Genomic DNA, 13,050 nt, shown 5'->3' with positions numbered 1-13,050 from the left:
TACCGTGTCGTCTGTGTGAGTAGGGGTCACTGACGTCACTATCTTTGTATATGACAGAGTGGACCCGGGTTCGAGTCCCGTTGGGGGGGAAGTATCGGCGGGCGTGCTCCACGTAGTACGTGCCGTCGTTTGTGATCATCTTCCCCTCGAACACACCTTCTGTCACCGAACCGAACACCGTTGAGTGTGGGTCGTCTGTAGACAAAAAAATAATCAGTAAAACAGTTCTTGTAATATTCTACCTTGATGAATTCCTTTTACTGTAGCTTATCTTTTCATTTTTAATAGCTAAAGCATAAATAAGATAATTTCTAAAATAGTTTCAGTATAACTGAATTCAAATAGGAAGCTAGCTTAAAATATGATCATCTCTTTAGATTTTTAAAGGCGTAAATTGAAATCTAATTAAAAACTTGAATAGGTTAAAAGTATTTTAAATATTCTCAAAAACATAATTTAAATCAAAGTGAAAGAACTTTTCATACGATCCTTGTTAGAATTCTGATACGAAAAAGCAAAAATGCTGCAATTTTAAGCAAGATTTTTCATTAATAAAACTTTCATTTTTAAGACCTTTAATGCTAATATAATAAAAATAATCCGCAATGTCCTTTACTATTTACATTGAACTTAAAGTCTAGACTAGAGATTTGATACGAATCGTTGGATCTTAGTAATATAGAAATACAACACTACCTACTTTCTTCAAAGAAAGTGCCTGCACTTTCACTGAAATTCAAACCTCATACAACGGAAAATAATACGTCTATTGATATATTAAGCTTATAGTTGTATCTATACTATTATAACAAAGCGAAAACAAAGCAAAAACACTTCTTTGTTGCCTAAGATCTCAGCACTTATAGCATATTTTTGAATAATTCTTTTTTTAATAACAGCCCTACACTAACGTCACGCTTTAGACTATATGTTTTTACGCCATTAAACTTAGAGGGTAAACATTTTGGATAAAAATCCTAATGTGGGAAAGAGACCATAAGTTGTTGCCAAAACCAAGGAAGCAATTGTCATTTGTGCATTTGAATTTTGACCGCACTGGAACAGCTAGTTATTAAATATTAAACTTCTTGCCAAAGAGTTGATAATTAAAGTATGTACCGTACAAAGTGTCAATATTTAGTCTATATTTCAGTAAGTAAAATGTATGCTATTTAAAAGGATCTCAGTGAAAATTGCGTAATATCGGATATAAATGATCATTGCTGTAATTAAAAGTCATGGCCACTTAGTATGGAACTTTTGAAACGTAGTCGTGAATTGTAAAAGCCGCATTAAAACGCACCAACGAATCCCTCTTATGTTGCTGAGCGAATGCGTAAATAGCCGTACGAGTACGTTTTATCGTTGCCATATACATTCAATTCATACGTCATCACTCGACAGATGAGTTTTCAAAAATAAAAAATGCTTGAATGTACAGAACTTCACATGTATAAAACAATACAAGTAAAATTGACACAAAGTCGTCATGAAAATAACAAAGTTTTACATTATAATCTAAACCGTAACACATAACTTTACAATGCTCATTATATGAGGTAAGAACAAAAACATTCAGCGGTAATATTTTCACAACGAGAGCCAACATAAACATAACCCAGAGTCCTTAAACAAGAATTCATACATTGCTATTTGTTTTATAAACAATACGTTTACATTGAAACTAACTAACGAGCCCAGTAACGTAGGATGTTACGTGGTAAATTAATTAGACCCTTTGTTATTCGGGACGCTTTTATGAAGACCACAAGCACCTGCGGTAAGGAAAATTAAAAACAATATTTGATTTTTTATGAAATATGCCTTTTAGTACAACTGTTATTAAACTTCTCGACGGTGTAAACTTTAAATATAGTTTCGATATGTAACAACAGACACACAGTTGGAGTCGTGGTCAAGCGCTGGTTTATTTATGTTAAAAAAAAACAGTCTTTTTAACCTTAACGACATAATAGACATTTTTCATAACTTGTGTTTCGTAATTATAAAAAATATCTAAACAAAAAGCAATATAAGAGTGTCATAAAAATACTAAATAAAAAAACAAAAAATATTTCTAAAACAAAACAACAAAACTCATCCCAAGAACACTTCAAACGTTACGTGACGAATAACTCAAACTGAAGATCTGAGATATGAGACTGAGCAAAACAAAATAGAACGTTCTACATTAACTGACCCGAAGTATTCAACAACACACATCGTTTATACTTCTTTTTTTACGTCTCATTAAAAAGTAATTAGTGTAACTTAATTTTGTGGCAGTCCATCATGATAAGGATTTACTTCTCGTGAAATTAATTTTCACACAGGTCAGTTTGCATTAAAAAGTAGTGTTGATGCGTGAACAGCTTGCAAGCGTATAGAACCAACATGTAGACAGATTTTCGGACCACTTTTGTTACTAAAAGATGATTATGTGACAAATTGACTACCGCATTTTTAAGGGACCTAAGGTAATCTTGTTTTAAAATACTGAGTCTAATTTTAATCTCAATTTATTCAAATTGCATAAAATAAGTCAAAGTTGGGGGTTGAAAACTTAGTTTAAATTTCATTTTCAATCTGATGTCCGACAAGAACAGTCAAATGTTTTAGGATTGCGATAATAAAAATAGTAAATAACTAATTAACAAGTACAACAGTATGCAATGTTACGGTTACGTCATTAGGTATTCTATTTACCCCTTTCGTTTTAGCATCAAACAAATGTTTCGGATGCCGTGTCCAAACAACATTACAGAGTAAATGAATAATGCCGCGGTGAGTCACATCGTTAGCAACCAGGTGACAAAGGGTTAGACACCGGCTATGGCAACTATGTATTTAAATGTATTATTATGGCCTGCTTCCTTCCTTATGTTAACTTTTACAATAATCATGTAATTCAATTTCATAACTGTCATTTGTTTAATAATTACCTTAATTAAAATATAAACATTCAGCAATTAATATTAATATAAGTTCGCAAAACACATTCCAAGGGTAATAAGGTGATAGAAATATGAAATTGGAATTAGAAATAGTAATAAAAAGTCGATCGTTCGAAAACGAGACAAAGAGAAATACAAGTGCTCTGAAACATGAAAATTGAACATTAAAGAAACAATAAGCAAGCTTTATCTGGAAGTTCAACGCCCGTCCGCTGCCAATTTCGATCAAATTGAAACCAAATTAGATTTTCTCAACCAAATATTCTCGTTCTCTAAATATTCCTAAAGCTGGTTATCAGCTACGAGTCTACGCAATTTCTTTGTGTTGTCTTGTTGTCAATTTAACTTTACAGTTAACATTATTTAGCATAATTATAATCTTAAGTGACTATGTCAACAATTAGAGAAAGGAGAAGAGAATTCACATTTTTTGTATTCTAAATAAGTGCTTTTCTTCCAAGTATAAAAATTACAAATCAGTTTATGTCTTAATAGTGAGCTGGAGATAACTAATATATGTACATAATCTTGATTCATTCAATTGATGCGACGAATACTTGACAAAGGTTGTTGACCTCATTCAGATATGCATAGAAGATTCATCCATAATCCATATCGAAGGACCACTCAGAAAATCTAGGTTAAACTGAGACTGTCCAAATCCTTTTTTCAAAATTGAAATATGATTTTATCTTGCACTAAAGCCGTTCAAAGTGGCAGTAGTAAATGGCGCGTCCGTTTGCAAATGCGTTTCTCGCTCCAGATCTTTTGTGATGCGAGTTAAGTTATGAAAAGCTCACCAAAACATGAGCTTTGCGAATTCACAGACATAAATCACGATAAGCTCCAACCGAATGTAACTTTAAACGTTAAATGTGCTAATACGACCAGAAAAAACCTTGTCGCGTCCATTAGGAAAATAGCTTTTTTGGCAAGGCCCGCCGTCGCTTCAACACTCGCCACTCGACTGAGACTCCTGATATGTCAAACATTTGCCCGCAGACCTTTTGCCAACTGACAAATATTAGCTGATTTCTTTCGGCTGGCAAATGCGCACTCCAGTTTACACGCAATTGCTATCATAATCCCTCTTATCTGTATTATAAAAACAGACTAGTTTATCTTTACGTTTTTATCAGCGGCAATCAATATTTGCTATGCCATGCGAAATTTATCTATATAGACCTGCAACTTATGTGACGATTTAAATATTGTAGTCTAAGAATAACAATCGCTGCAATAAAAATATCAACATTGGTTTAAAAATGTATGTAAATATCTAACTAACGCAACAAGGTAGGCATTAATTAGCTGTAAGGTAACAAAGGAAGCATGAGAGTTAAGTCCGTATAACGCATGTTAGAGCAGCGTATAAAAGCGTATCTGCGGAGCGAGCCCGCAGGCGGACTACCACGCTTGCGTGAGCGGCGCAATCGTTAATGTGGTTAGACGAACCCATTGTTAAAGCCATTGATGTTGGATTGTGAGCGTCGACCATTTGAAAGTGTATGGAGCTATTGAAGCCTTGTTACCTACCTTTTATATACGATGAAAAACGAATCAATACAAAATATCACAGAACAAAGGAACTAAAAAAAGCAAATGACACGGAGCTCAACTTCGTACCTTGTAGGAAAATAGACATATCGTTTTTAACGAATTGCTAGAATCGTAAGAATTCTGAACAAAATCGAGTAATAATTTTTAACAAAAATAAAGTTTGCTTATTTGCACTGTACTTTGTACACTACAAATTCTAACTAACTCGAAAGTATCAAACAAAGCATAAATTCTTTATTTAAAATGAAATTATAAGTTTTAAAAGAGAGCAAGTACTTGTATGTCTAAACTAAATTCGCATAAACGGTCCGTACTCTTCCCAGCGTTGTTAAATATTAAAGGGCCTTTAGCTCAGTGTAACAGCACTATAACTCCGCGGAGTTTTATTTACAACTAAACAATGCGATTGAATGAGAAGCAATTGAGACGAGACAATTGCTCGCTGCCGATTCGTCGTATGATATTGTTTCATTAACGAGCATGTGAAAAAAACAAGGCCAGACTGATTCTTTTATATAGTTCTGATTCTTATATAGTCCAATAAGTCTAGAAATGCCTACATCTGGCATATTCGCATCAACTATTACCCGTATAACAATTTCAATATTGTTCTTTCAGTTATTACGACAACATTAATCTGTGTTCATCGAACCCTGTTTATAATATCGGAATTCTGCGAACAAGATCATTATATTCGTGAAATCAAAAGGTAAATATTTACTTCAGACCTAGAGTTAAGAACAATTTCATGCTATCAACGAAACTAAAATGGCTACTTTGTAAAATTGCTTTTTTATGTAATAATACGCGTAGGAGTCATTTAAATGGTTCCAGTTTGATGAGTTTCAACAATTTAAATGGTAACGATTAAATCGTAAATCATCAAGTAACAAGAAATGTGATATGCCACTTATTAAAGCTCATTCACGTATATTTCAAGTGCATGCCGGTGTCAAATACAATCAGTGATTATGAGTCGGGTGTTCATTACATAGGTATTTTGATACGATACGATTTCTCGGAAGCGGTCGCCGTCATACCTCAACAATGGTAAAGGGTCCGACAACTTGGTATTCGTATCAGTACCTTATCGCAACACACGTCTGTACCTTGAGACCTTCTAAATTTAACTTTATTGTTTTGAATTTTTGTCATGATATATTAAACATATTTATCAACAACTGGAACATTTTATTTTTACTTTACTCTATTTTATTGTACTTGAAAGGTTATTAAGTGTAATCACAATGTATAAAATTGACAAAAAGTATTCTTTCAAAGTTAAATATTCCAAGTACATTTTGCAGACTTTTGATTGAAGTCGGAAAGTAACATAGTCTTATAGCGACATTATATTCTTGAAAGTAGAAATTGTTTTACGTTTTTCATAGTTTATAAGAGTGGAACTGTAGTTGTCGTTTTTTTTTCAATAAGTTGCAGGGTGACGGGGAGCCCGCGCGGTCCGAGCCAAGAGGTCAAGTCTCACTTCACTTGACTTGGAAATTCCAATGTGAAATTTCAAGTTAGGTTTCATTAATAAAAGTAATATAAAAATTTTCAGTTTCTATCTATCAAGACATTCGTGAAAATTACGACGATAGTTAAAACTAAAGGTAATATAAATTAGTGACATTTCTAACCTAAGTTGAAACATAAAAACACTTTTGAAGTTAGCTAAATGAGGTTACAGCTTTGAGATAAAAAAATGACGCCCGCAAAAGACACGGATTTACAAAATATTGTACATAAGATCTTTGACTGAGAATTGTACAATTATTAAATGAAGAAGTGTCAGTTTAAATCTATCTATCCAGTACTGTATTAATTGTATACATACAATTGTATACCGGGTAAAAGTTTACACTGGCAGCATACCGGGCGGCCGTAAATTTTCCGATTTTAAGGACTCTTGAACGCTTCATAGTCTTTCATTACAGCTTTAATTCCAAATATAAGGGGGAGAAAATATAGCTAAAAACAGACCTCCCAGAGATGGAGATATTTTTTTAAAAAACATTAAATGAAAATTGTTTTAAATAATGTTCTATTAAAATAACATTTTACTAGAAAAGTCTTAGAATTCCTAGAAATGCATACTTCTTCCTTAAAGCCAACAACAATTGGCCATAGGTTGTCTAGTAACATTTCTATCTATACTATTATAATAAAGCGTAAAAACAAACTTCTTTGTTGCCTAAGATGTCGGCAATTACAGTATATTTCTGAATAATCCTTTTTTTAATAAAAAGCCCTATACTTACGTCACGCTTTAGGCTATATGTTTTCACGCCATTAAACTTAGAGGGTAAATTATTTATTTTGGATAAAAACCCTAATGTGGGAAAGAGGCCATAAGTTGCTGCCAACATCAAGAAAGCAAGATTGCTAAAGTTTGTCATGTCATGTCATTTTGACATATGCTATTGATAATTTGACAAATGTAAACTATAAAATAAAATATTCATAATTTGATGCGGATGAAGCCGCACGGGAACAGCTAGTTGTAAATAAAACTGATCTCAGCCAATTTAACGTTCTATTCGGTGACCTCAGTGATTTCGGTTTTGGCAATAAATCGGTTTTGCATAAACATAATATTAAATATCCCTTATTCATCTATTCGTACGCCCACAGTAGCGTGGGTGATAAGTTACAGTCAACATAGTTTGAAATAATGTATATTATCGGTTCTGAACATATGAATTTAACTTCAGTGACGCCGCTTTGGCCCAAACATTTTCGCTTCGTCATTTAACGCGCAACCTCAAAACTCCACGCTAATTTATTAGTCAGATAACATGATTACCATAACATGATAAATTATTACTTCTAATTACAAGTAACGACAGGTCAGTAAATAAGTTTAAAAGTTGAGATAGGTATTTGATTCCATATTTAAATAAACGCCTTAACATTGTATTACTTTGACAAAAAAGAATATTTAATCTATTTTACTAAATTTCCTCCATAAAATATTCGACTTTAAAAGATCATAAGTCGCGCTATCTCTGTCTGACAAGAATAGGACAGACTTATGAGATTTAATTTAATGCTTCAAACAAAGGCATCATTAACTAATTACAAATGAGCATGAGTTTGTTCTCTTTCTTTGTTCTTATATTCTTATGTTATAATATGCAGAGATAAAATCAACAAAGAATTGTATTTCGTAATACAAAAGATTTCAGATGTTAGTAGGGCAACGTATGCGTAACAATTTCAACACATTTGCTTTTCATTCGATTGTTTTTACAAATAAATGTACGATAAAAAATCTGAATGTACAAGAACAAAAGAAAATTTATTGTTAAACATTTTCAAAATATTAACTACGAAACATCAAAATTAATGCAAAAAAAAACAAAAAGCGTGTTATATTACAATCGTATTTTAATTTAAAATACATCACAATTCACAGTTACTCGATAAAAGTGAAAGGTAATTTAATAAATTTAATACATCATATACATATTTATAATAAAAAGTCTCTCATCGTTGATTTATTAAATGGTTACAAAATTGTCACAAAATTCCCGTTGTATATACTATCTTATCAACACAATAAGACAAACAGAAAACAAATCTTCAACGGACGGGTGATTCGATTAACGGACGGACGTAGGACGGGTTGGTGCGAGTTGCAGGGAGTCAGTGAGGTAAGTAGGGCGACGAACTGCGGATCGATGGCACAGCGGTGCAACCGCGGACGACCATTGCCATTCCCAACAACTTTCTACCTGTACACGCACTTTGTAAACGTTGACGTAAAAGCTTCCGTTACCGAACTTTTATAACGAGCGACGCGCTTTTTGCAATAAGTGCTCAGGTATAAAGCTTTTGTGTAATAGTTCCGAAAATTGTGATCGTAAAATAGACACTTAACAAAAAAAAAACTAGCTTCAAATGTTTACATTAGAGTACGTAGTTATGTTACTAGAAACTTTGAAAGGAAAATCATTTATTTAAAAAGTATGTATTCAACAGTCGATCTCATGTAGTAATAGTAGAGGATCGAGGTTATATCATTGTAATGTATATAAATACATATCCAAGATAATGAATATACAACCTAAAATAAAGAGAAGACGCTGTTTCCTGGAAGACGACGACCTAGTTCATGTAACAGAACTTCTAAGAGTTAGCAATTTATATTAAAGATTATTTAGGTATCCATTTTTTGGCTCGCTATTTGGTAGCTATCGACTATCATAATTAAAAACCAGAGTAAATAAAAAAACATCATAAAAAAAATCTCGTTTACATTGAAATAAATACAGCCAGTATTTACCGCTACCGAAAATATCCGGATAATTCTCAAGTGGATCCAACCAGACGATGAGGTATTCAGAATGAAATTTACAGAAAAGTATTTATTCCGGAGCAAAATTTAATGAAAAGTATTTATTCGCATAGATATAATGGTCGGGTCGTTGGCATCGGTACGCTCGGCAACCGACTTTAAAAGTCGAGTGGCCGAAAGCTCCCAATTAGCCAGGACTTTGACGCCGTCTCGACGGTAATTGCGAAAAGAAATATGTTTTACTGCTCCGTTGGAATTATTAATGAAGATCTATCGAGACCTTTCAAGGGAGTTTGCCTTCAGCGATTCGATTATATGAAAAAAAATATATTGTGACGGCCTACATTTTGACATCTAAAGTTATTGCCTCAATAGAGGTTTTTTGTTTATATTTTTGTTAGAGGCCTTCTTTACTCTCACTTTATTTTTCGCTGCATATTTCAAAGATTCAATTACACGGCTAAAGTCTGCAGATGATTAATAACTAAATTTAGATCTGTGAGTTTACTTGGCACAATCGCAAAGTTCAGATACGTGATGACCTTGAAATATGAGTAAGTGATTAAATGCTGACTAACATATCGATTTTAAAAGTTAAAGATTTGTACTGTACGCTCTAATGGGAGATTTTGTTCCTACAAAAGATGGTTTCTTAACCATCTTAGATTTTAATTAGCACTTTTATTTTAATTTGTTTTATCGTAACAGTAATCTTTAAATAATTGCTCCTATGTCCTGCTAGGTCTCGGAGGTCCTATTGATATTTTAAATTGGACAAGACAATTCATCCGTTTTGATACAAGCTTAAATAAAGTCTTAAACACTTTCGTAGACACTTTACAAGTTATACGCGGGACACAAGTATGGAGACTTATTAAATTTAAACCGGGGGCGCGAGTGCAAACAATAGGGGGTTTTATCTTGGACGTGGCATAGATAACGTCGTCGCCCGCACAATGCCAGTCTGCAAAGCGTTGCAGTCAGTCCACAAGCCGTCACCCGCAAACTGACTTCAATTTAACTACACGAAATACTTAAGCTTAAAAGATGTTTGGAAATTTAACGTTCTTTGTGAATATGATAGAAATAACCATTAATTTGTGGCATCGATTGTAAATATTTAATAAAACAAAACACAAATATATTTCCTGGTAGGTCTTAAACGTTGGTAATGCTAATAAACCGTTAAAAGGCGAAGAAGAAACTGATCATAAGGATGTTTATGCAATTTTTATACGATGTTAAATCAAATAAATTGATATTGCGTGACAGCCCGAGCCTTGCTATAACCTTCTTAAAAAAGATACGTGTAAATGTGGTACTTACCGACCAAGTCACCGCGGTATATGTGAGACGTGTCCACATCGTGGATTTCGCCATTGGAACCTTCAACCTGCAACAATAACATAAAGTTAACGACGATCAAAATACACAAACACACAGACTATCGAAAAATGTATAGATACAAAATTGCAACAAAATATTCCTTTAGACTGCGTCTGGCTGTAGGTACATAAATAGCATTGTTAAAACCTAAAACAATGAGTCTGGTACAGCCTTTGATTTTTACAAGGACGGTGCAACGGACTCTTTATTTCGGGGCTTTGGGGGGAGCCGGGGCCTCGACCATTGTTTTGCCATTTTTCCTTAGCCGTGCTTTTATTAAACGGAGGCGAATGCTAGGTTTTGTTGCGATACTGGGGTAGCTAGCCGATTCTAGCAGACCTTTTACAGCTTGCAATTAATGAATGAACAAATGAAACAACAAACAATGTAAAGCTCTTTCAAATTCTAAGTGTATATGGTGGACAGTTTTAAAAATACATGCCTAAAAACTAAACAAATGCATTTATGACTTAATTTAAAAAAGGCCTGTTTTGGGTATTTCCTTAAACAACAAGAGCATCAGTGGAGTAATTCATTAAAAGAAAAGGTTTTGTTCAATATACGTAAGGAGTATTATGTAGCCCTGGGGGTATATTTGGGGGCGTGAAGGATATTAGGAGAGGATTTATGTAGCGCTGGCAGAAATTAATCGCGTGTCAGTGACCGCCGGCGGCGCAGGTGCTTTGAGCATCTAGCTACAAGATTTGTCTACGGAAAATCTACAAACAATTCCTAATGGTGAATGATAATAACTTTGATGATTTGAATAATGTACTCTAAGCAGGAGATTATACTAGAAGACTAAAGTCTTCTGATGATTTCCTTACTGCCGCAGTCAGAACAGTTGAGAGAGAAAACGTAAGTATACTACGAGACATACCTAGGAATCAATTAACGCTTCTGAGTGTAGTAAAAGTAGAATAATTAAGAAGGTTGAGTATGAATACCAAGTTTATTTTGCACGTCATTTTTAAATACACTTACCCAAAACGTTTTCCTTCATACTGGAATTACTATAAAGGCAAAAACGATCGAACATTACCTTAAAATCCTTACTAAAGGCGGAGAGGTCTCTCCTGAGTCGGAGATGGAAGCGTCGGTTGTGCGCGTGGAAGGCGATGCGCAGATCCGGCGCGTCGAGGGAGCGGCGTGTGCGCGCGTGCTGCGCGTGTACCGCGCGAGAGTCGTACTGCAACGACTCGTAGTGCTCCACGTAATCGCTTAGGCGACGAGACGCTGCAACAATAGAACATAGTATCACTTTTTATTACGTCATTATGCGACGAGATGATGGGGACATAAACCAGAAAGTGTTAAGATTAAATGTGAATGGCTACAAACGTAAAGGAAGACCGAAGAAAGTATGGATAGATTGTGTGAAGAAGGATATGCTTAAGAAGGGAGTGGATTCAGATATGACGGCTGATAAAAATGTATGGAAGAGAAGCACATACTGTGCCGACACTCCGTTAAGGGACCCTCCGTACATAAATTGTTTATAGATGCATCTGTTAATAAATATCAACGTTTACATAAACTAGTTGATTACATTTTAATGCACTTGATAGTTTTAAAATTGAAATCTGATAATTACTAGCTTAGCAAATCCTTCGATCTAAATATGAGACCCGACGCGGTCACAAAGAATGGCTTCACTGGCACATATCTGATGAAAGAATGTTAAGTACGTAGCACCTGGTTTTAAAACAAGATTTAAAATGACTTTATTTTCCGGATACATAATTAACCACTATATTATGGTATAAGCAAGAACAATCAGAGCTTTTGTTCCAAATGTTGTTTTGCTTTCTTATATCATAAACAAAAGTCAATTTCAATTGTGACCAAATAATAGTTAGTTTTGAAATAAATTCCAATCGAAATACATTGAATACTCAAAATTTTTTAATCTCTAATTGAACCCGCGCCGGAATTTATGAAACAGAAAGGAAATTCAATAACACTAATGAATATTGACAGCTGTCTTTGAAGCTAGGATTAACCGGGATTCCGGATTTTGCGGTCAGTTTTATCAATTCTATTTTGTCATAGTACGTCGTTAGCTTTCATCTTTGGATACTGGGAACAGAGTTTATTCGAATTTACAACGTATATTTTAAAAACATCACAGTTTTGTGTCACATCTAGAAAGTCGAAGTAAAATTTATGAATCAATGGTAAAGATTACTATTACTTTACCATCAGCCAATGATCGCTATAGTTATAAAACACTTGTAAAGCCAGTGAAATCGTTATAAAAAAAGTAAAACCACCGGGCTACCGTAAACTTTTTCAACTAATAATAAAAGCAACGATATTTTAACAATGAAAATCTAACTTGGTTCTCGCTGCCGTTGCCGTTGCCGTGCCGAATACAATGAAAAACTATCGAACAATTGTCGAAGTGCAATTGGATGTAGCGCGATAAAAAATAGGTTTAGGAATTGAAACGGCTCGTATTTTCTATTCAAGTAGGCCAATTCGAGAGGCACTAAATCTTAATTCCAGTCCGGCGGGCGAGCCGCGCGAACGCCTTTTTGCTGCCCTCGATTAATGGCCATTTTCAAACTTCTTACTATCATTATAACAAAAGTAAAAAACAAATTACTTCAAGTTTTTAAATTTCCTTTCATACAATGCCAACGAAAGTTATCAAAAATGGTCATTTATTTAGTGTCTAGTTATCAATCTAGCGATTGAATAAATTTACCCGACGTTCTTACGATGAAGGAAAACATCGTGATGCAACCTGCACATATCGGCGAAGAAACTCAAAGATATGTGTGAAGTCGACCAACCCGCACTGGGCCAGCGTGGTTGACTATGGCCTAAATCACCCTAATTTAGAGT

General features: G+C 34.2%; 1 protein-coding gene across 1 annotated transcript in view; it reads right to left on the bottom strand.

Moving 5' to 3' along the window:
• The window catches only part of LOC106103498 (disintegrin and metalloproteinase domain-containing protein 10-like), a 62,969-nt gene that overhangs the window by 21,127 nt on the left and 28,792 nt on the right, over nucleotides 1–13,050 (bottom strand). The window contains exons 2-4 of the mRNA XM_013283276.1: nucleotides 11,243–11,436; nucleotides 10,141–10,207; nucleotides 4–195 (exon numbers count right to left, since the gene is read on the bottom strand). Of these exons, the coding sequence (XP_013138730.1) occupies nucleotides 4–195; nucleotides 10,141–10,207; nucleotides 11,243–11,436 (453 nt within the window). The remainder of the gene's footprint in view (nucleotides 1–3; nucleotides 196–10,140; nucleotides 10,208–11,242; nucleotides 11,437–13,050) is intronic.

Source organism: Papilio polytes, unplaced genomic scaffold (genome assembly GCF_000836215.1).
Source record: "Papilio polytes unplaced genomic scaffold, Ppol_1.0 DF823731.1, whole genome shotgun sequence".
NCBI lineage: Eukaryota > Metazoa > Arthropoda > Insecta > Lepidoptera > Papilionidae > Papilio > Papilio polytes.
The sequence above is the reverse complement of the archived record's forward strand: the minus strand, read 5'-3'. Positions and strand labels throughout refer to the sequence as shown.